Source organism: Empidonax traillii, unplaced genomic scaffold (assembly GCF_003031625.1).
Source record: "Empidonax traillii isolate 1590-97213 ecotype Southwest subspecies unplaced genomic scaffold, ASM303162v1 scaffold191:size1449129, whole genome shotgun sequence".
Lineage (NCBI taxonomy): Eukaryota > Metazoa > Chordata > Aves > Passeriformes > Tyrannidae > Empidonax > Empidonax traillii.
In genome coordinates, this window is record NW_020955384.1 from 422,891 (window position 1) to 447,974 (window position 25,084).

A 25,084-nucleotide genomic window follows, 5' to 3' on the forward strand; every position below is an offset into this window, starting at 1 on the left:
TTGAGATGAAAACAATATTTAAGCTAGCCGATTCATTTATATATAATCAAACGTAAGGATGAAAGTCTATATTACCATTCAATCAAGGACATATTTGTGTCACCTTTTGAGCTGGTGTGGATACCAAAGACTTTTATTTTAATTTTAAGTGCATGCAGGAAACTACTCACCAAGCTTTAAAATGTATTTTCAAAAGCAGTCAGTCATCACCATGATTTTACATAGAGTATGAAGACATATGACTGACTACTTTAATTTCTGTCACTAACAATATTTTGCATTAGGATGTTCTATTAAGATTTCAACTCTTCATTCCAGTTCACAGAATCACAGAACATGCCGAGCTGGTAGGTACCCACAAGGATCCTTGAGTCCAACTCCTGGCCTAGTTGTTAAAGCTCAGAAGTAAAAACAAACCAAAACAAAATACACTGCCTCTCTCTCTGCTGCGAAAGGGTCATACTGAAAAGAACAGATAATTCCCTGGATTACTTGAAATACTTTATTTGTTTTGGGGAACTGTTCTTCTAGTCAATGAAAAGCAATTTGAAATTTAGACCATGATTATTAAATTTAATGAATGAACTCTAATAGCTGATTGGGGAAACCTAATTCTTTAAGTCACATATGGCCATAATAAATCAATTTTTGAAGAGTTAATGCCTAAAAAATACTTTCTGTAAAGTTTTTTTCCTAGTTAAATGACTAAGTGAATTCACAAAAATAAAAACATAAAGGAACAAAAAATTTTGTGGACAATACTCTTGGACACATGATGTGACTCTTGGGTATGGTCCTATACAGGGTCAGGAGTTGGACTTGATGATCCGTGTGGGTCCCTTCCAACTCAGCATGTTGTATGATCCTGAGTTCAAGAAGCATTTATACTCAATATTAAACCTTAATTGAAATATTAATAAAAATTTTCAGTGTAGATCAAACATTATGGATTATAAATTTTTTCCTTGACTAGGAAGCAAAAATGAACATGGAAGTAATTAGGTTAAGATAAAGATCAGAGCAAATTTTTTGCAGTCCTTTCATCGTTTATAAAGGAGATCCAGCCTTGAATAATACCTTATTAATTTATCTTTCAGAAGGTTGTATATGGTTATATGGTGGTTCTCTGTCTTAGGCCATTTTGAGTTTGGGTTTTAGTAATTTACAGTGTATATTTTAACATGAATATAATGGTAAGTAGTTTTTCAGTATAAAAAAGGAAGATGGATATGTGCATCATTTAGCTGTATTGCTGGTAAAAATGTAAGTTTCTCCATGTCAGACATATCTGTCTTCTTGCAGGTAGCTGCCAAGAGACAAGGCTCTTTGAAGAAAGTAGCTCAGCAGTTCCTCCTGATGTGGTCCTGTTTTGGCACTCGAGTGATTCGGGATATGACTTTGCACAGCGCACCCAGCTTTGGTACCTTGATTTTGTTGTAATAATTGCATGCCACAGTCAAAAAAATCTGTATCCTAGCTTGTAATGTACAGTGTAAGTGAAAACATAACCAGTTTTCACATGTCCAGGGCACCATTAAAAAATAAGCTGGGGCTACTGACATTTGGAAGTAATGCTCAGACAGATGTCTGTCTTCAAGATCTAGCCAGGCGAGCTGAAAACTTTACTGCTTCCTTCTGTTTGCTGTTAGCCAGTAGCTGGAGGGATCAGTCCCAGGGCAGCTGGAGGAGTCAATTAAAGGAGCATTCCCCAGTGCACTTCAGCACAAAGTGAGCCTGGTTACCCAAATCACTCTGACCACATGTTGTGCCAAGAGAGATGACAGTGCTGAAGTGGATGAAAAGCTCTCCAGTGAACCACTTTGCCAGCTCTCCTTTTAAAGGACATAGCATTTGCAACTGGTCTTTGCAAAATAAGTGTGCTTCTGTAATCTGGACAGATTCTCTTACATTTTTTTAAGATGTTAGTCAGGACGGAAAAATAGATTTCTACTTTTTAAATGAAAAAGCATCTTGCTTTTCTACAGAGATTTAAATGGGGCTTTGTCCTGGGATACGAACAGTTCAGATTCAAATAAGTTAAAAGCAAGAGTGTTTAGACTGCTTTGTCGTGAGTGTGAGCATTCACGGTCTATTGAGACCAGATTTTACATCAGGGATGGTTTTTATAAATGTACATTTGTCTGAATATGTTAGTAGAAGATCAATAGAGAATGATTTTATATGGGCAATGAATTGAACAACTGCAAGGATTTTTGCCAGCAGAGTTTTGAAGTCCTTGATGCTTTTAGAACCATCTAGCAGCATAAATTCAGATACTGTCAGATAGGCACAATATGATATTCATGTTATATACTTATATATTTATGGTATATATACTATATGTTTGTATATAAATTATTTGTATTTTAACCTGAAACTATTTGCATTCCCATTGTAAAAGCCTTTTCCAAACAGGTATTAGTGAGTCATCATTAGACTTTAGGATAGTGAGTGTCCCATCTGCTAACTTGTGTTTTCAGCACCGATATCCTGGTCACATTTATTTTCCACCTCCTATAGGACTCATTTGCTCCTTAAGTCACTGTATCTTTTCTCTTAATGTGGGCATAAAAGTAACTGATACTTCTTAACAGTATACTTTCCCCCAGTGTTCAAAAATCCCTTTGCATGAGTACCAAACAAATGCTGAATTTCCTTTTCTAGAACCTTGTGTTGCAGCACTTCTCTGTGCAGGCACAGTCCTGACCTGTGAAAGACACCGGTACACAACAAATGAAATAACATTCTGTGTTACAGCAGTGCCGAGATTATATTGTTACTCAGGAAATACTGACTTTAAACTGCTCCTCAGGATTCATCATTGCTACTGAAATGCACCTTACAACATTATTTTTATTCATGTTCAGGAGATGTTTGTAACCTAATCAAGCATCCTCTTGCTTCAGAGCAAGATTCACCAAAACATCTGTAATCAAATGGGAATTTTATTAGACCACCAATTGTCTGGATAGTCTGTACAGTGATCCTCAGCTGTGATTTCTTACTTATTAATGGAAACCTTTATGAACTTGCTATATAGTGAGAATATGAGAAGGATGAGAATTATTCATTGTTTCAAGTTTGAGACCCACTACAACGTAATATGTCATATTTATCAAAAATAACTTACCTGTTGTCTCTCTTAAAACTTTGGCATTTGAATTTGTCTCTTTTTTTTTTTTTTTGAGAACTTTAACTGCTCAGCTGAAGGGTTTGAGGTTTTGTTTGTCTTTTGAGTTCACTGAGTGTATCTGTGTGTACAAATGCATGAGTCTTCTTGTATGGACACACACCTCTGAACATTATTTTGGTGTCTTTATATGTAACTACAGTCTGGAAAAGAATGGACTGGCCATAGCTGACATGTTTTTATGGGCATGTGGTTATAACTGGAACTGGATCAATAACTGCTTTTCAGTTTGGCAGCCAGCTCAAGAGTTTAAAGAAACCAAATAATCGTGCTCAGTGTGAAGCTGAGGTAGTTTGTGATTTTCATCAAATTCAGAAATCTATTCAAAAATAAAATCAAAGATAATTCTTTTTCACCTGTCAGATTTTGGTTCTTAGACCACCAAGGAAGTTGGAATACCTGGCACTGGAGTGACTGGCACAGAGATTTGGTTCTGGAGAGCTTTTAAGTGTGGTGGCATGGGCAGGTTGAAACAATCTCTGGCAGAAAAAAAAAGCTGCTCTCTCTTGCTCCCTCTTTTTTTTCCTCTCTGCCTCCCTCCCTCCCTCCCTTCTTCCTGCCTATGCATATCAAAGGCACAGTTGGTGGCACTGTTTGGGTAATGCATCCAGTGCATAAAGTAACTAATTAGTAATAGAAGCTCCATGATTTTTTCCTGGAAATCTCACTGTTATTTTGCTAGTTACATTTAATTGCTGTATCCCTTAGTAGTTGCTAATACTTACCGTGCCTTAGCTGGGTAATCACTGCCATGGTTTCTGTTAACTCCTGAAAATTAGAGCCAAATACTATTTATCATTGTAACTACGGTCTCTTGAATGACTTCTTACCTTTTCCTAAAGAAGTAATTGGTTTGCCAGCCACAGCTGGATCTACTTCAGTATTTAAAGATACACTTGAGAGAATTAGAGTTTCATGTGAGAAACAGTAGCTTGCAAACACAGAATAAACTATGGTACATCGTGCTGAATAGCCATTCACTGCGAGGCTGAAATGCATGCCCTGGTATTGGTTTCAGTCTATAGCTTATATTTAATTCAACCCATTTAGGAATGTAAAAATATTGCATTCATTCAGTACGAAAAACTTGTTTGTCTGGTGTCTTTCACCCAAATTCTGGGCTCAAAAACTCTGTGCAGTGTTTAAAAATACACAGTGGGAGAAATAATAGGAGAGGAAGAGAGAAATTCAAAAGAGTGACAAGGGCACTGGAGTGTTTTTAAGTGCTGCATTCAGTATTGCCAACACCAAGTCTTCAAAATAAAGCATTAGACCCCCCAAAAGCAAACACATTTTTTAAAATAGCAGATCTTGGGTTCCTGTCATTTGCTTGCTGCCATTACAGTGTTTGAGGTTCACACTTCAAAGTGCATTTATGAAACTATGAGCAACTTTTCTAATTTAATTGTTTATTTTTAGTTAAAGCTGAGTAAGGAGTTAGATGGAAAATACTAAATACCTTGAGTTTTATATCACAACATGAAGTTTGCCAGCATTTTGTCCTGTTTTTTTTTTTTTTTTGTTTACCTTGAAAATACCTGTTGGTAGTAACTACACTAGAGTCAATTGAAACTTTCAACTGAAAATCTCTAGTCAGAAGAATGAGCATTTTGTCGAGATTCTTGATAAGGTTTCCATTGGGAAAATCCTAAGCCAATAACAAGGTGATCAGCCACGTCTATCATCTTTGTTGCACTGCTTAATTGACTGGTATTTTATTTAACAAGACTTTGAGCCAAAAAAAAATTTCTAAAATCATGTTCTCTGCAGTAGTTTAGAGCAGATCCCCACTATTTACCCTTGAAAGGCTGGGGAAACTTGTTATCATTTTGATTTGCACAGTCACATGAAACAAATGGAGCAGCCAAAGGTTTCCTCCTCATAGCAGAGGTGTTGCAATGACTGTGTCCTTTTTCTGTGCTGCCTTGCCCAAGAGCACAGAGGCCCAGTGGAAACCTCCCAGGGTGTGTGCTCAGCTCCTACCGGTGACGACAGAAGCCATGCAGGCGTGGATTGAGAGAATGACACACAAAGACCATCCAAGTCACAAAGAAAAAGAATGTGCTCAGAGTCTTGAAAGATGAATTGCCAGCTCGATTTGAATAAGGATATAGGGTCTTTCAAACCACTTCTGCCCTTCAACAGTATGTTTGAGTACAGAAGGTAGAGTAGGGGTAGTTATGCTTCGTTGTGATAAAACCTGGTGTATCAAGATAAACCTTTGCTGTGAAGAAACCAGTCGTTATGAAATTTGATTGCATTTGGAACTTGTTTGATCTTTTTCTCATGGAAGTATTTCTCCTCAAATGTAGTAATGGAATTCCCGAGGGAATACATCCAGATGAGGGAGGGTTTTTTTGTTTTGTTGTTTTTGTTTGTTTGTTTGTTTTTTGTCTGGCAGTAGCTGATCTCTGTTTCCAGCTCAGCTGATGATCTTTCTCTTAGTTTAAGCTAACTGTGGACAGGTTGTTATTTTAACCTGACTGTATTTGTACTTGTCAGAGTTATTTAGTTACTTATGTGAACATGTTTTAAATAATCCATGCAAGTCGAATAAACACAGGAGGAGCTTTAAAAAACCCCATTGTATGATAAAGTCCTGTCTGGAGCCATTACAGGTACTTCACATCATGGAATCTATTGCATAAACGGACTCAACTCCAACTTGATACTTGTCAGTCCTCCCCTGCAGATGGGTGTTGGTCTGTTCAGGAGGGCATCACACAATATCTCAGCTCTGATGCTTTGCTCCTCTTACTTTTCCCTGAAATGCATCCATGCTCCTTTCTTACATATTTTTTTTCTTGTGGCTATTTGTACTCTAGGGCAAACATTTCTTCACCATACCTGATACATATCCTTCATAAATTATGGGAAGCAACTCACTTCCTTTCTGCAAAATAAAGCCAACTGTGCATTTTTAGACATTTAAAATCTATTATCTATTGCCCACACCCTTGTGATAATCTCCTTTATACCCATTTCAGCTTGTACTAATGTCTCTTGAACATGGCTGCAAGATTCTAAGTGAGGTTTCAGTAGTGCCTTGTGCAACACTATTAATATTTCTGTTTCTATAAACCAGAGGATGATAAAAATCCCCAAGGGCAGGACTTCTTACAGTATGCTATTAAGCTTCATTTCCATTACTCTAGTCCATAGTATCACCCAGTCCTCCGTTTGAAGCAAGCTCTCCATCTGTACTCAAATCTTACTTGAGGGTTTGTGGCAGACAGCTATCCACATAATCTCCTTTTATTACTGATTTTTAAAGCACTTGTTTGACTCCATACCCCACATATTCTTTTGCACATACTCTTCACTTAATTCCTGTCGTCCTTAAGTTTGTCACATTCCTGTAATGGCAGTTAAGAGGCAGTAGTGTCAAGGGCATCTCCATAGTTAAGAACAGAAACAGGCCAAATGTCATGCTGCTATGATTCAAGCTGATAATTAGGAAAAGGTAGTGTAGAACTTTTCAGTAGAAGAAGCATGCCAGAGCAAAGCTTTGGCACAAATCTTTTCCTCTGAGATATCTACAGTTGCTGCTATTGTCTCTATGTTTGGCGGGTACTGCACTGGGGAGACAGCATCAGGAGATTTGAAAGGTTGTTTCTACCCTCCTATTGATTAGTCTCTCATTTTTTTGGCACAGGTAGTTCAGAAAATTCATACTAGGATGTGTCACTAAGGCAGCCAGTTTGGGATTCTACTGCTGACAGATAATTCTATCTGATCCTTTAGATAAAAGGAAACCATTCCACTCTAGTGCAAATGTCAATATTGACATTCAATGCTAATGTAGGAGAAGAAAAAGCCATCAAGTTCCAGCTCTAAGTTAGGTGGTTTTCTTGCACCCTAGACCACAATTGGTTGTAGAAACCTGTGTAAATCCAGGAATGAGCAGAGTTTACTACTCACCAGTTTTATTTTGACCTCTCCTGCCTCCAGTAAAGGAGATAATTCAGTGGCAGTAACATACAGAGGCAGTCCTACTCAGTACTCTTTGTGTTGAGCACCATAATAATTGATTTAATGAGTGTATTGAGACAGTCAATGGCTTTTTCATTTTTTCACTTTGTTACCAGGGTCGTTTCACCTTATTCACTTGATGTTTGATGACTACGTATTGTACCTGCTAGAATCACTCCACTGTCAGGAGAAAGCTAATGACCTAATGAGGGCAATGAAAGGAGAAGGAAGCACAGGTGAGTTTGTTCTTTCATTCATCATTTGTTGTTTTATTCCACTGGTTTCTCTATTTTCTATGTGAGGACATTTCTTTATCCTTATCTAACCCACTGAGGCTTATCTAGGAGCAAGGTGGTTTTCAGTTCTATCATGATGTGAAATAAATCATTTGGGACGTATCCCTTATTAATACATTCTGGAAGAGACCTGCCTGTTTCCCAGTGTTACTCTGGATGTCTGAAATCCCATTCCTAAGCACTCACTTGATGTTTCACTAAGAAACTTCTGTACTGAAGCTTTTACCTTAGTTCATCTGTATAATTGACCATTGCATTTCAGTGGACCAAGTGTTAATAAATTCAGTGATGTCAGTGGATTTTGACCAGTCTAAAAAAGATACCAGAAGTGAGAAAAAGACAAACCCCAAAGCTACTGTTTCTGATACACTTATGTTCTGAGTGCCTGTACAGAAGGAGACTCTGAGTCCTGCTCCACTCTACACTGCCTTGCCAGAACAGAAGCAAGCATAGACTGCCTTTAGTATTTCTACTCTGGGCAATCCCTTGCAATGAGGGATGATCTCAATGATCTTCCCTCCTTGAATCTCCCATTCAATTTGGCCAGATAAACCTCTCTGTCACCTTTGGAAAGCTTCATTTTCCATTTTAGCTGTGGGTTAATTTCTCACCCTGTAGATTTACGGGAAGAGGAACATTTCAGTGGTTAGAGTAATATCTTCTATGTGGTGAAAGACTTGAATTTAATTCATTGCCATGCCATAGCCTCTTGAGTTTTTAACAAACAAGTTGCTTATCCCTGTATATTTTCCACATACCTTTAGCAGCTAAAACCATCCAGGATGGTCATCGTCTTTAGTCAACAAAGAGGATCATGACCAAAAACCGCTGGAATCCCCTGGAGATTTCAATATTCCTGGAGATTCCTGTTTCTTTCCCAGGTCTCTAGAAGGTGTAAGAGTGCCTAACTCAGAGTGGACTCCTAATTTTAGATACGTAGTAGTACGTTACAGGAATATAAGCCTTAAGCTGTCCGTGCATAAGTTTCCTATCCATACAATAGCAAAAATAGTACTTTCCTTTAACAGGTCTTGTGAAGGTACACTGAAGGTTGTAATGCTGAATGTTACAGAAGTGCTTCTTTCAAAGATTTGTGGTTCCTGCTATGTATTTCTTGAAATACGCTTTATGGAACTCAACTGCTTGCGTTATTTTTTTTTTATTTTTAGTTTCTCAGTGTCCCCTGAGTCTACCTTTAGCTCTGTTTTATGATTTCTGTCTCTTTCTGCAGCAGAAATACGAGAAGAAATTATTCTGAGTGAAGCAGCTCCTCCAACTCCCTCCCCAGCTCCATTCTCCCCTGCTAAATCTGCCACCTCAGTGGAAGTGCCCTCTGCCCCATCACCCATCAGCAATCAGTCCCCAGAGTATGGTGGCATTACAGCTACAACAGGTAGGTAGGTTTAGGCAACTAAATCTGCTTGAAGGTGGCTTTTGCACTTGGTGACCTGATATTGAGCCTGAGAAGGTGATGTGCTGGCTTGCAAGACATGAGAAGCCTTCCTAAACCAGAAATCTGTTCTCACTGTATCCAGCCATGATGTGCAGTCTATCAGGAAAAAGATATGATGTTTGGATGCTTTTATGCACTGGAAGGAAATGTGCCACATACTTTAGGTTTTGTGAGATTTTCAAAATCCCAATTCAATACTGATTCAGGAATCCCTAGAGGGTAAAGTGAGAGATGGGTATCTTTCAACTCACTTCCCACCCAAATATGTTTAAATAGCTGTGCAAGTTTCTCTTGGGAATGTTTTACATATAGCTGATAAATTTCATCTGTCAATGTTAGAGACTAAGAATTACATGTTTGAAGCCTATTTTCAGTTTTATTCTCTGTTATGGCAACTTATGAGGTTGTTGTATTCTGGTGGGCCCATAGATTAAAAAAATCTACACTTAAAGGTTGTCTTAAATTTGAGATTAGGATTGACAGAAAACAATAAGCATAAAACTAGCTTTTTGTTTGGGTTGTATAAATGGCCATCATCCTCTGTACCCTAATGTAAAACTCATTACTTTTTGGATGTGGGCAGGACAATCTGCATGTATGAACAAAAGAGTGTGTTTTCTTCATTCAAGGAAAGAAGCTTTCAGAAAGCATTTCAGGCGGTGAAATTCCAGCTTTGCTGCTCCTCAGTGAAAAGGGTGTATAATCAGAGTGTGGAAACTATCGCTTTTGTGATGTACTAGAAAAGTTACAAAATCTTCTTGAAAGAATGTCATAAAGTGATGATTTACCACACTAGAGAATTTGGCAATGGCTGGAGAACCAATAAATCTTTCTGAAAAATATTTTTCCTGTTTTCCAAGGCGCCACAGGGAAGCACAATGCATAGTTGTGGTGGAAAGAGATTCAAAAACATTTGTCCCTACATCACAACTTAAGGTTTTCTCACTGCCGGAGACAATATATTTTTAGGAGGGAAATGGGATGGTATTAAGTCCAGGACAGTTAGACAAGAGACAAATGATTCCCAGACATGGCACAGGTTTAGATCAGGCAACAGTGGAGATGGTGTTTACCTCTGACTGTTGTTAAAACATTGATTTTGCAGATAGTTTGATCTGTAGGTATTGTGGTCCAATGTGATTGTTGTGATGTTAGAGCCAGAACTCAGTATGATACAGGGCTGTACCCAGAAGTAAAAGACTGAAAAGAAGGAAGCAGTGTGCTCTCCAGGGCCATTGACAGGAATGGAGACTTGAGGGACTTGTTTTAAGACTGCAGATACCATAAATCTATCTGACTATAGCATAACAGTTAACCCAAAGCTTATTCCTTATTTCTATAATGGACTTTTTGTCAGCTATCTGAGCTTCCACCTTTGGCTTACTTGACTTAGGCACAAATCTAGACAGGTCTGGGAACTGTAAATTTTATGTATCCCCCCGAATCCCACCAGTAATACAAAGGAATGGCTTCATACAAACATTACAATTTCTTTTTTTTTCATCTTGTCCATTATTTTATTAGAGTCTGATTTATTCTCTCTCTCTAATTTTTTTATTGAATCATAGAATGGTTTGGGTTGGAAGGGACCTTAAAGACCACCTAGTTCCAACCTCTCTGCCATGGGCAGGGATACCTTCCAGTAGACCAGCTTGCACAGAGCTCCATCCAGCCTGGCCTTTAACACTTCCATGGATGGGGCATCCACAACTTCTCTGGGCAAGATGTTCTAGTGCCTCATTACCCTCACAGTAAAGAATTTTTTCCTAATATGTAATTTAAACCCACTGTCTTTCAGTTTGAAAGACATCTTCCTTGTAGGTTCCCTTCAGGTACTGGAACTTCCCAATTAGGTGACCCTGAAGTCTTCTCTTTTCCAGGCTGAACAAACCCAGTTCTCTCAGCCTCTCCTCACTGGAGAGTTGCTCCATCCCTCTAATCATCTTGGTGACCCTCCTCTGGACTCTCTCCAACACATCAATGTCCTTCCTGTGCTGGGGACCCCAGAGTTGGATGCAGAGCCCCAGATGGGGTCTCACCAGAGCAGAGCAGAGGTGCTTGCACATCCCTTGCCCTGCTGCCCACACTGCTTTTGATGCAGCCCAGGATATAATTGGCTTTCTGGGCTGTGAGCACACATTGCCAGGTCATGTCCAGCCTCTCATTTACCAGCACCCCCAAGTCCTTCTCAGCAGGGCTGCTCTCCACCTGTTCATCCCCCAGCCTGTGTTGATGCTGATGTTTGCTCCAACCCAGGTGCAGCACCTTGCACAAGGTCTTGTTAAATGTCATGACAATCCCATGGGCCCATTTCTTGAGCTTGTCCTGTCCCTCTGGATGGCATCCCATCCTTCAGATGAGTCAACTGCACCACCTAGCTTGGAGTCGTCTGCAAATTTACTGAGGGTGCACTCAATCCCTTAATCTGTGTCATTAAGATATTAAATAACACTGTTCCCAGTAAGGACCCCAAGGGACACCACATGTCACTGAGGTCCATTAGGACTCAGAACTGTTGATCACTACCCTCTAGATGCAATTGTCCAACCACTTTCCTATCCACATAGCAGTCCATTATCAAATCCATCTCTCTCCCATTTAGAGAGAAGGATGCTGTGGGGGACCATGCCAAAGGCTTTATAGAAAGATAAATGGCATCTGTAACATTTCCCTTCTCCACTGATACAGTCACTCCATCATAGAAGGTCACTAGATTGGTCATGCAAGGCTTGCCCTTGGCAAAGTTGTGCAGGTTGTCCCAAATCTCCTCCCTGTCCTCTATGTGTCTTAGCATAGCTCCCAGGAGGATGTGTTCCATGATCTGGCCAGGCACAGAGGTGAGGCTGACAGATCGGGAGTTCTCAGAGTCCTCCTTTCTACCCTTTTTAAAGATAGGTACAGTTTTCCCCCTTTTTCAGTCACCTGGGACTTCTTCACCTGACTGCTATGACTTTTCAAATAACATGGAGAGTGGCTTGGCAACTACATCAGCCAATTTCCTCAGGAGACTGGGATGCTTCTCACTGGGTCCCACACAACATAAATATCCCATTTATGGCCATACAGGTTGCTCAGAGGGTTTTGAACCTGATCTTTACTTACAGATGTAAGTATGTTGGTATGTCCTGGTAACACCAAGGTCTGCTAGTGTGAAGTCTCAAGCCAGAAACAAGATGGTTTGGGGGCAGTTGTGTAAGAACCTACTCCCACAGTACAGGCAGTAGAACCTGATGTAGCTTTTCCCACATTAGAACTTTTAGGCAAGAAAACTATTTGTGATTATTTTTAGGCTGTTTTAAAAACTTTGTTTGGTTGAATTGGATTTTACTCTGGCTGCCTGGTGCAGTCTCACTTCTGTGAGTGTGAAAATCATTTTTGCCTAGCACAGGCCAAATTTGTTTATGCAAGTAGTGGTCTGGTTAAGATTAAATATGAATATGTCTTGTTCTTAATTTGGGCAATTAATAATACCTTTGTTTCCTGTGCTCATCATGTAGATGGACTGATCACCTCTTTAGTTTGCTAACCATTACACCATGGAATGCATTGTTCATTCACATAAAGCAATATGAAATAACAACTGTGTGTCAGATATAGGAAATTGCTATACTTTAAAATAGGAGTGCTGAAGATGCATTGCATACACTAAAACTATTTTATATACAGATCTGTGGCATTAAGGAAAAGAATATTTTGGGACAGGAACCTCTGTTCTGGAAAGGTGTATTTTAAAGTATTGATTTCCATATGTGTCTTTTATGAGGTAAATGTAAAACTGCAAATACTTTGCACATCTTGAGAATTAGTTCCATGGATTACCATTAGCTCTCAGTTCCCCAATTTAAGGCATCATTAACTCTTTCTTGCTTTTGGAATTAGCAATAAAAGTTAACTATTAAACTTGCATTTTAACCTCTTTGCCTTCAGTCAGCGGTCACTGCAAAACCAGCAAGTTAAACAGTTGCAATTACACGTTACTGAGCAAAAGAAAGGTAAATGCTGTGTATCGCCCTCTGTGATAGAACATCTGGCACGGCATCACTAACATTTTATTTAAAACCTTTTGTTAGGTTACTAGACATTTAAAAGGCTGATTAGTCTCCATCCTTTCTAAATCACAAAGGCCAGATTAATGATTGTTCAAACTGCAACAATATTGTAATAAAAGTGATACCGGTATGGCTGACTATTCTCTCTTAAAGCCCCTCTTAAAGCTTTTATAACTCATTTGCCAATGCAATCATTTTTACATAGCACAGAATTAACTCTGAATTGTAAGTAGTTCCTAATATGTTATTAAACTATTGAATTTACTGTTCAGTTTCAAAAAATATATACTTAAAATAAGTCTTCGATTCAACAATGGTCATTAAGGGTCACTGTTTTTCCAAGTCTAGAGTAGGTGTTACAGGTCTGGGAGTACTTGCACAGAGCTGCCACCTCTCATATTTGTGTGTATGAGTAGAACAAGTTTCTGGGTTTTTTCAGAAAGCTTTAGCTCCTGGACCTACATGAGTATTTCAGAACATCACCTCTTGTCCAGCAATCAGAGTTCAGTTCTCATAGCTGCAGAGTGTAAAAGTCAAGGGCTCCAACTTCAAAAGATAATTCTCCCCTTCAAATGGAAGGACCTGTGCTTTTCTAAAGCTGATAGGCAAGGTAATCTGTTCGTTGTGTGAGGACAGAATGGGGGTCTGACTCCGGATTTCTGATTGCTTGAGGCTGACAGTACTGCTTACTACCAGACATAATACAAAATGCTGTGAGGGTCTCACTTGTGCCTTCATGGTCATTTACTCCAGCATTAAGCAGATAATAAATGCAGCACCATGAAGAACTTCTGGGTTTTTTCAGCACTGGTGTACGTGATGGCACCACTAACAACAGGGCTGTTGTTGGACCAAGAGCAGTTCCTTTTGTATTTGGCTCCCCTGAAGGTCAGATGGCCTCTCAGTTAGTATCCTCAAAATCACTTTTTTTTTTTAAGGAGAAAAGAAAAATGAGTGATAATAAATGAATTTCCCTATTTTAATCAAATCCTGCATGTTCAGAACACAAAGCAGAGCAAACTGTTGCTCAATCACTATTGTTTTTGCTTATTTCAAAAAAGCAGTTCAGTTGGGTTCAGTCGTATCTAAAAGAAACTTCATCTCCTGGAGTTCAATTCTGCGACCAGCTGAGGAAATTAATCATAGAGGACTGGGACATAGGCATATTAGATACAATATTAGATAAAATGCAAAGGATCTTTTGGCCCTTCTCTTACTGCTTAATGCTAGAGGTAGGAAGGTCATGAGATTTTTGGATTAGTGGCCGATTTCTTTCGGGGAAAAAATAAAATCCAGTCAAAGTAAAATTGTGGTTTATGGTGAAGTGAAAAAAAAGCAAAAAAAACCCTCTCAAAAAATAATGTTTCCTAAAAATGAATATTTGGGTCTTTTCACCATCTTTGTTCTCCTTCTTCCTTTTTCTCTTTGTTTTTGCCTTTTGGAAACAAAGTTTCAATATTTTTTTTTTTTTTGGAAGATAACACTCGGAAAATATGTTGACCTTTTGAAATTGAAATGTTTCATAAAAATATTCTGTAGACAAGTTGTTGATAATTTCAAAACAGTTTTTCTCTTGTTTTCAAATGAAGCTATTTGGTGACCACATAAGCAGTTTTAGCCCCTTCCACATAAATTTTTTTAGCAAAGGCAGGCTTCCTTAAACATTTACCTCAGCTCAAGGAACCATGACTGCTTATATGCACAGCAACAGTCATGAGCTGGATTCTCTTTGGTCTCAGGGATTTCAATGGTCCTCTGCCATGGAAGGACATGAAAGACTGAAAATTCAAGAGTCAGTGGCAGAAAATGCAGGCAGGTGAAAACAGACCTATCACAAATATCCTTGGCCATAGCACATCCAAGGATGTCTATTATAAGAGCACTGAATCCCACTCTGCTGAAGTATTTCAAGCTGGACTTACCTTGTGAAGCTCAGAATGCCTTCATTCAGTCCCAGAATTAAGCATTTCCCATTAAAAAAAAGAAAAAAATTGACAGATTTTGCCAAATAGAATCACACGTAGCTGAGGAAAATTATGCACAACTGAGATAGGCTTTCCATTCTGCAAAGCCATGGAGTGGGCACAGACCTGGTAGAATAATCACTTCCCCCTCTGAATTAGGCCCTTTGATACTACAGGAAGTCCTAGAATCCATACTGGAAAAAACAAAGCAAAAACAAAACAAAAGAAACAAACAAACAAACAAACACAAACCAACAACAAAAAAAACCAAACAAACAAACAAAAAAACCCACCAAAAATGAGTCACCTGCAATTCCTTTTAGCAGATGAAAAAGAGTCAAGAGTGCCCAGAGACCCCCAAACTTGTGTTCGCATTGGGCTAAATTCAGTGTTCTGGTCCTCATTTGCAGGGTAATCTCAGCCAGTATGGTCATGACCTCCAGCAAGAGCTATGTTATGCTGGAACAATGGATCTGTCAACCTCCTGAGTGAAAGGGGTGTGTGCAAAGGACAAAGGTTTCTCAGCAGCTGGCTCATGAAACTGGAGTTCCTGCCTGGAAGGAATCAGGATGATTAAAAAACTCACCACCTTCTAAGCAAAATGGAAAATCCACTTCTTTGCTCTTTACTCTTCCCATAAACTCTCTACATGAAAAAAGAAATTAAGTCAAGTCCCTGCTGCCACAAAAAAAAAAAAAAAAAAAAAAAAAAAAAAAAAAAAAAAAAAAAAAAAAAAAAAAAAAAAAAAAAAAAAAAAAAAAAAAAAAAAAAAAAAAAAAAAAGGAAAGAAAAAAAAAGAAATATTATTTGCAGGAAGGAAAAGGCTAGGCAATTTCAGCCTATATACTTATAATTTGGAGATCTTTGAAGTGTTGCCACTACAAGGGCTGGTACCTGATTAGGTAGAACAGGTACAAACTGCAAAAGGATTCAAGAAATTTATTTGCACAACACCCGCTTTTTTTCCTAATCCTTCATTGTTCTGATCATGCCTCTTGCCTCAGTCCAGGCAGCCCACTTCATGTGAGAGAGACCTCAGGGCCTGGTGTATCATGCCTGAGAAATCTTAACACTGGTGTTCTTCTCAGTCCCATCCCAGTTTTTTTTTTTCTGAAAATTTATTTCAACACCACACTGAAAGTTCACAGTGTGAGCCACCCCATATACGTTTCATACTTCTGGATCTTTGCACACTCCAAATGATTGAAATGTATTTTTACTTATGCCTAGGATATGACTGGTTTGTTCGCTTTGGTTAATGCACTTTCCATTATGATTGCCGGTTGAGTTGTTTTCCTATAATTGTCTCAAAGAATGACACCTCTGTGGATGGCAGTCCATGTTAACTGTGTGCCTTTAACACTTGTTTGCCTGCAGGGGCTATGCAATCCTACACATGGTCACTCACCTACACTGTGACAACAGCTGCTGGGTCACCTGCTGAAAATTCCCAGCAGTTGCCCTGCATGAGAAGTCCACATGTACCCTCTTCATCTGTCACACACCGGATACCCGTTTATCCCCACAGAGAAGAACATGGGTAAGTCACTTTCCAGGGGCTTGGGGTTTGTTTTGTTTTGGAGGTTTTTTTGGAGGTTTTTGATAAACTTAGGTATTTTTTTTTAAGTACTGTGAAAGCTATTTCTTGATGCAATCAGTCTGTGTTGCAGAGATGTTGGTATCATAATTCTTTGGCTGTTGTTGCTGTTGTATAATTATATTATGTCTTAGTTTTATAATCTCATTTAATTCTATTTAAAACCACAGTAGGCCTGGAGGATATTTTCTAAAACAGAAGGCTTCAATAGATTTTTTCTGATTTCTATTTTCCTGTGCCACGTTTTATCCCAAAAGCTAGACGTGTCTAAAGAACAACCCATGTCTCAGGAGAGGTGATCCTTCTCCTCTGGTCAGCACTGCTGAGACCACATCTGGATCCAATTCTGTGCACCCCAGTACAAGATAGACATAGGCACACTGGAGTAAGTCCAGAAAAGGGCCACTTGGATGATTATGGGACTGAACTATCTGCCATAGCAAGAGAGGCTGAGAAAACTGAGATTATTTAGCATCAGGAACAGAAGGCTCAAGGAGGATCTTATCAATGAATATAAATACCTGCTGGGGGATGTAAGGAAGATGGAGACAGACTCTTCTTAGTGGTATTTAATGACAGGCCAAGAGACAACGGGCACAAATAGAAATACAAGAAATTCTGTTTAAACGTAAACAAACAAAAAACTTATTTTACTGTGTGATCAAACATTGGAGCATGTTGCCCAGAAAAGCTATGGAGTCTCCACTCTTGCTGATATATGAACTCCATCCAGACACAATCCTGGGCAGCCTGCTCTAGCTGACCCTGCTTTGAGCAGAGGGATTAGACTAAACAAACTCCACAGGTCCCTTCCAACCTTAGTGATTCAGTGACTGCTGTTAACATTTTCACGATAATATTCTAATCCTATCTCCATCACCACAAGTTGCTCGAGGCTCTCAATTAAAATAATTACAAATTTAAAATTAAAATAAGTATATATATATAAAAATAATTCTAAATGTATGTAAAATTATTTGATATTGAAATACTTCAGACAGACTTAGTCTCTCAGTCTTTTTTTCATCAAGCAACACTTCTGCGTCATCCACATCTGAGTGTATAACTCATAGATATCTGTAACTAAAGAGAAACTATCACAAACTAATTGGTGGAAAAAGGCCAGGTGTACAGCAAGATTAGAAAATGCCCAGGTGCTGCCATGATGCAAGAGGTTCAAAAGGCTTCACTGAGTTCCTCGGTCTCACTGCATACTCATCAACCTTGTAGAAGTGTTTTCCCAATGTGGAAGATTCTATACTGTTTGGAAGGTAGCAGTAGATTAATTTGAACCGTGCATCTTCTTCCCTCTTGGATGTGGTTGGGTTTAGATACCTTTTTGAAAGTCGCTGCTAAATCCTTACTGGTAAATACCTGAATATAGAGTTATGGAACACCTCTCTTATCCAGCAATTTTACTGTTTGATGGAGGCAGAAATAGGGCAGCAGGGAGGTTCAGGAGCTGACAGGATGCAAGAGTTGGAACAGAGCGCAGTAAGGTAGTGTGTATATAATACATATGTGTGTGAATACGTGAGAATTCATTGTTCCTAAAGGAATCTCTTGCCTCTGGTGTTTGATTGATTATGGTGACTTAAGGAAACATTTTGATCTAGGTGAATCAACTTTTCTGAAAGTCAGCGAAGATCAAATGTTCACATGGCTACACAGAGATGGGGAAATTGCAGAAAGCGTCCATGCACCTTCTGCTAGTGAATGGTCTAAATAATGGAGGCCAACAAACACTGACCCTGCAGTTTCCTATAACTACAGAAACTGCTCCTTCCTTTGCTCTGGCTGTTCCTAGACAGGAGGCTGGGAATCCAAAAAGAAAGTAGACGAGTTCTCCAGCCTCACATCCCGCTCTCTTATTGAGTTGCCTGTGCTCAAGCAGTGTGTTGTATGTTTCAGATGCAAACTAACACACCTCTCTGCCTCCCAGAAAAGGAACATCTGCCACAGTGCAAGGAGATAGCTGAAGTCAGTATAGTTCTTTAAGTCAAAGCTTAGCATACTTCCTCAGCCTGGATAGCAATTTACATGGCACTAAACTAACAATAGAAGGGAAAGACACTTTCTCCTTAGGAAGTGCACAACTGAGTCTTCAGTTTAAAATTAGTCACAGAAACATGCTGAATCTCTCTGCTGTTGTGTTAGACACATAGTTTCACTAAGTGGCATCTGCTTCCCATCTGAGCTGTGAAATAACTTTTTTAAAAAGATTTAAAATATCATCCTCCTATTCCAAAAAACTGCAGCTGTATGTTTCATAAAAGTTCTGGAATTATTAGTTGGTATACAATTATTGTGCATATTAGAAGTGTTTTTAAATGTATTTTAGATACACAGGAAGTTACAACTATGGTAGCTATAGCAACCAGCATCCCCATCCAATGCAGAGTCAGTATCCGTCCTTACCACATGATTCTGCTATTTCTGGACCACTTCACTACTCAGCTTACCACAGAAGCTCTTCACAGGTAAGTTGTAATTATTGCTTATTGATACTTATTTAAAGTAAATTTATATTTGTAGATTTATCAGCTGTCTAAATCAATAAGCTGTCATCAGTCTAAAAGGCCCCTAATTTTTTTATTTTCTTATGTTACCTAGATATTTTTTCATTTTGGTGGAGAGCAGAAGTAGTCTTAAATTGCGAACATAAAGTACTAACCTTAAAATCCAGCAGTGTGGATCATGGAAAGTGTTTCTATTTTAAGGAGTAGCTAAAGCAAAAATGAATATAACTAGCTGTATGATTCTTAGATGTTGGGAGCAGGAAGAGGTTCTTAAGAAGAAATGAAAGTGTTTTCATACAGCTGAAGATGTAGGGGATGTAGTAGAATCTTCTGGGGTCTCTGCTTTTGAGAATATCCATGTTTAGGAATTTGCCAAATTAGTGAGTTCTGCAAATAGTTTGAACAACTTCAATCCACCACTGCAGAGGTTTTGTTTAATCCATATGCTATAATCTCCTACTATAATGCTGAGAAATTATGTCAGTAACTCTTTCACTTCGCAAAACTGAGCCAGTAGGAACCAGCACAGATTAAGTGTGAAGATGAGATCTGGCAGTAGTTCAAAAGTAGTGCCACTGTAGGAGGGCTTTAGTTCCTCATGCAGCTGGTGCTTTCACGGTATAGGCAGCTGCTCTCTGGGCTCTCAGTTGGAAGATTTGCAAAAGGCAGATACAGGGAGGGGATGAAGGCATTAGGATACTCCACCCACATGGCACCACTTAAGCTCTATCTATTGGAAATTTATACAAGTATATTGGGGACTGCCAGGCTCAACTATCAGCATTGGACCAGAACAGTTTCATACCAGACGCAAAGATGTGAATTTGGTAATGCTTTGAACTAGAGCACATGAAACCTGCTTCTCATTCTGGTCTTCGTTATTGGTCTGCCACGTAATCTTAGAGTAGTCAGATCTCCTTTTTATGCTTTGTTTTCCCTAGCTGTAAGATAAGAATAATGGTATTCAACTCCTTAAAGCTTTATAAGATCTGCTAGGAAGATTGTCCTGTACAAACCCAACATGCTCATTTGGACCAGCTCAGCAATGGCTCCTTAGTTTATGGAAGGGATGAGCTACAACTTCCCACCCATGTGTAGTACCTTGTCTATTGGACTACATGAGGAGCAGTTTTTTAAGGGGATTTGCAGATGCTGTATCTTCAATTAGAAGAGTGAGTGGACATTTAAGTACAGAGTTCTGTGACAGGTTTGTATTCCTTCATTTTTCAGTACAGGCCTTACCCTGTTATCTAAACAAATAAGTAAAGCAAATCAAGACCAACACATTTTCAGTTTACTCATATCCTGGTTAACATGTTGCATGCAAACAGTAACATACACTGAAATCAGGCAGATATTTTTCATATTGTAGTAGGCTGTCTCTACAAGTGCAGATGTCAGATCATAGATAATTTCTTCCTCTCTTGCTAGCTCTTGAACTGTCCTCAACATATGAAGAACAGATATGCTTTAATGATCACACTCGAGAGGAAAATGGTTTCAGTTTGTATTCAGCATGTTCTTTCTCATGCTGCTTGTAAACTGAGACGGAATTGTACAGCAGGACACAGCTACCAAAACCCTGTCAATGTGCTTGTTCTGTACTGACAAGGAGCTACAAACTGAAACCTTACTTTCAAAAAATGATTTAAAAGTCTAATGGTTTGATATAGAATTTTCTGACAGTCCTTTTTAAAGCTAAGTTAGTTTCTGTAAAATTCCTGCCCTGATAATAAGTCCTTTATTAGCTACTTTTTACCAAAAAAAGTTCATAAGGTGTCCCTAATAAGCTGCCAGGGAACTACTCTTTTTCTAGTGGTCTTTCTGAGTGGAACTTGGTGCAAGGAATTGCAGTAGGACTCATGATGTTGTAAAATAAAAATACAGAAAGCCAAATTTACAGTGAACGTATCAAGAGCTGCCACTATACTGAGGCCAGAGGAGTTGCAATGTGTATAGCTGGTGGTAGTATAATCAGCTGAGAAGAGGAGGCATTGACCACGACTCTTGAAAAGAACTCTTTGTTATAATCTACATTCAGGCCAAATATAGAACTCTAGCTCAATTTTAGTCTATCATTCTCTTTAGGATAGTGTCTCGGGGTTAACTCCAAAGAAAAAAATACATGTGTGCAGAGGGTGTAAATTCTTCTCTGCAAACATGGGTTCAGGGAGAGACCTTGTCCCAGAAGGCGGCTGAGTCAAAACAGGCAACATGTAATTGAGGTGGATTGTAGGCTGCCACTATAAACTACTCATTTGGTCTTGAAGAACACCATGCCCAAGCTCTTTCTGTGGAAGAGAGTGACATACTCCGGGTTTTATCAACTACTTTGAGGTTTTTGGTTTTGTTGTTGGAAACTTTAGAGTGAGGCTGTGTTGGGGAAGAAGTCACACAGCTTTTACTATGTGCAGCTCTCAAAAAGTGCAGGTGGGGGTCTGGCAGTATAGGCTGACTAATCTCCACTGATGGCTAAGACTCTTTTGATGACAGAAACAGTCTGTTCAAACCTTGGTCTTAATCTGAATTTTTTTTTCTTTCACCAGCATCTGTGAATAGTTCTCAGAACAGTTCCTTCCTTGTAATTCCAGGCCTGATTGCTCATTGCTTGTCTTGGCTTACTGGCCAGGAGCCCGACACACAAATGAAAACGATTTACAGATTGATCTGTTACTGCCTAATTCTCTAAGCCATAGTGAAGAAGTGCATATAATACTCTGATGATACTCCATCACTGTATAGAAGGGGACCATTTCATGTCTGTACATAAACACATCTATACCGACGCTGTATTTCATCAGTTCTCTGCCTCTGCAGTTTTAGGTACCAGATGCCAGGGTAGAAAATAGGCAACAACTCTCTCTAAAAACCTCTGAGCAGTCTAATCAACCTAAGTTGACTTTAGCAGAGAGGTACCTCCTTCAAAGGTAACCCCTTCCCAATGTCACCACCTAATCCACCTCCACAATGTAGGCTTGACTGGCTTCGGAGCACAGCTTTTGTCTGCAAGGTTTACACTGGCTGGTCAGGTCTTAATCCTCTGTCAGGCTATTCATAAATATTTCAATTCATATCATTCTACCTTTTCCTCAAACACAAAAAAACTCATGCTGCAGTAATTTTTCTTTGTAGACTTCAAGGCTTGCACTTTTAGTCTGAAGGATAACTAGAGAAATCTGCATCAGTGTACATTTTAATATATCTGGTAATACAGAGATGCACATCATATGAATGTGCATCACTGTGCAAGCAGTATGAGAACAGAAAGCATGCATTGTCTTTTCTAAATACTCTAATGTGTAGCTGTAGTGAATCATACTGAGGTCCATTTATCCAGGTCTCCTCTCTAGCAATTACTAGAATGTGTGCAGGAAGAGTCATAGAAGTAGGGTAAGTAGAAAGCGATTCTTTTACTGGTGCAGCTATGCTGTGTTTGGCAAGAGCTGGCCTAGGGACATCCTGAGTGGGAAGCAGCAGCTGGAGTGATGTATTTTGTAGCAAACCACTCTACATTACCCTGTCTTTGACCTATTTTGTACATAGAGACTTGGCAATGGTTTGCACAAAACATACATCCTCTTGTTAATTTGAAGTCTGTTATGACTACATTGGGCACCCTAAGGGTTATTGGGGTGACAAGGAATAGGGAATACTCGTTCCCTATTTATCTACTCTTGCCATTCAAGACATTACAGATCTGCATTATTGCTCTCACCTCCTTCCTGTCACCTCTTTTCCAGAGTTAGGAGTTACCATCTGTTTAGTTTCTGTTGTGACAGATACACAGGAGATACACAGGAGTTATGTAAGGAATCCATGCACACTGTAGGGCAGGTGTAGTCTGGGGAGCGTGTAAACATCCTGTTCTCTCAGTTGTGCTGAGCAGGGAGCCTGATGGAGCTGTGCAAACCTGATCTCAGAGTAGATAGAAGGGACTCAGTCAAGAAGCAGCCAGATCAGCCACCTAGGTCTGAGAATCTCTCCTAGATGCTGCACTAAGCACAACCTCATTTTACCTCTTCTCCTTTGCCACTTCCAAAAATGGGACAACCACCTCCAAATGGTCTATATCAGGTGTAGGTACTCAACAGAGAGCCATAGAAGTAGTATAGCAATGTTTCTCTTTTTGTTCCTTGAGATGCAGTTTGTACCTCAGAGACAAGCTGGCTTTTAGGTTTTTTTCCCCCTGCATTTATGAAGATCATGATTTGCTTCCACAGTCTGGAAAGTGTTGCAATAGTACAGACTGGTGTTATGCAGTAGATTGGGTCTGTACTACTCAGAGGCCCAGAGCACGCTAATTGGACCATAGTTAAAGGGATTTTAAGCTGTGTTTATGCTCTGACTCTCCTAAACTGCTCTGTAGACTGCAGTGGTCTCACATAACTTCCCAGGGGTGCAGCAGCATGTAGCATACAGCACCACTCCGTTTCTCTGGAAAATATTGTATGCCACAATTTTACTCAACCGTGTCTTCATTTCCCCTCATATGCCTCTGCAGCAGGATTTACATGGGAGCAGTACTGGAAGACAGTGGTAACTGGTTTTTGTTACAGTGGGGAGGCCAAAGAAGTCATCTTCCAGACGGCCCACACTTCAGTGTCCATTCCTGTTGTTCTGGTCCACCTACTTCAGAAAAAAAAAAAAAAAAGGAAGGGAAAAAGTTCTTAACTCCCCGGCACATACACATTATAAACCCATGACTACAGCAATGCAGTAAGAATAATAAACCCTTCCCATTAACCACTCTGTCATCAAACAGCTGGTAATGACAGAAAGACAAAAATACTGTCCAAATCCCACCCATGCAAGAAGAGTCATTGTTCCAAACTCTATAACTTCGTAACGGACTCGAGATTGTTAGCATGTAATTGAAGTAATTATGTATTGAATGCAACAGGAAACAGATGTCTTAACTTCTCTTTAAATAATTACAAATAGCATTTTCTTAGGGCTCCAAATGCCACTCCCAAAAGCAACAAAATCATTCAGATGGACTTGGAAGTTTCACCCAACCTAATTAGGAGAATAAATAAGGTTCAATATATGGAGAAAAGGGTCAAATTAAGGGTTATAAAGACACAATCAGTAGTTTAGATGATGTCATTTTATGAGATTTTAAACATATTTTTATGAACCTAACTTATGGTCAGCTCTTCACCATCGGTGCAGCTTCTGGTATGAGTTATTTTCAAGCCCTAAAGTAGTGGCTAACATACAACATTATTTACAGCATTCAGCAAGTGTGTGAGGTAATGCAATGTAAAGTCAAAGACACATTCATAAGGAAAATATTTTGCTGTTTGGACAGAGACACTTTTCACCTCCACTCATAATTTTTTGGTGAGTTGAGGATAAGGATAAAGAGATTATTCTCCATTCTGAGACTGCAGAAACTCAGCCTTTGGTATATGGGAGGACATATTTATCATCATATTTTCTAAAATAATACTAAAAGGAATTGAATTAATTTTACTTTTTTGGGAAAGGCCTAAACTATAATCTGCTCAAAGTCTCCCAGAGTTAAAGGGCTTCTTGTCTGTCTAAACGCAGCAGTTGCAACAAGTGTGAGTTAACCCAGAAAATGGTAATTTCCTGTCAAGAGCCCTCCAACAAATGTCGCTTTTATATCTGGCAAAGATCACTAGGCCCCAGTGTTTTGAGTTCAGCATGCTTAAGCACTCTTCATTAAACCGGATGTAGAGTGTGAAAGGTGATTCAGGCAGCATGGGCAGGCATCCGCCCAGATGGCTATGCTTTGGACACTCCAACAAGGCTGAATAGATGCTTCATTGGGTGAGTTAATAGTCAGGCAGGGGCAAATGAGTACTTTAAAAATATTGTCTTTCAATAGTCTCTTCACTGTAGGGAAAAAGAAGTCACTGACTCATTTGCGATTAGCTGACCTACCGTTACAAAACTTTCCATCTTGCATTCAGTCATAACAGAATTTATTGTAAAATACTAGATATTTAGAGTCCATGTTATTTTCAAGCAATTATTCTTTCTACATTCATGACACAATCATAAACACAGCTGCATCG

General features: G+C 39.2%; 1 protein-coding gene across 3 annotated transcripts in view; it reads left to right on the plus strand.

Moving 5' to 3' along the window:
- The window catches only part of RFX4 (regulatory factor X4), a 96,142-nt gene that overhangs the window by 66,328 nt on the left and 4,730 nt on the right, over window positions 1-25,084 (plus strand). For 2 of the 3 annotated variants that reach the window (XM_027886658.1, XM_027886660.1), the window contains 5 exons: window positions 1,303-1,420; window positions 7,279-7,398; window positions 8,690-8,851; window positions 16,302-16,464; window positions 18,863-19,001. In XM_027886658.1, coding sequence (XP_027742459.1) covers window positions 1,303-1,420; window positions 7,279-7,398; window positions 8,690-8,851; window positions 16,302-16,464; window positions 18,863-19,001 — 702 coding nt within the window. The remainder of the gene's footprint in view (window positions 1-1,302; window positions 1,421-7,278; window positions 7,399-8,689; window positions 8,852-16,301; window positions 16,465-18,862; window positions 19,002-25,084) is intronic. The other variant, XM_027886659.1, reaches the window with a different exon arrangement.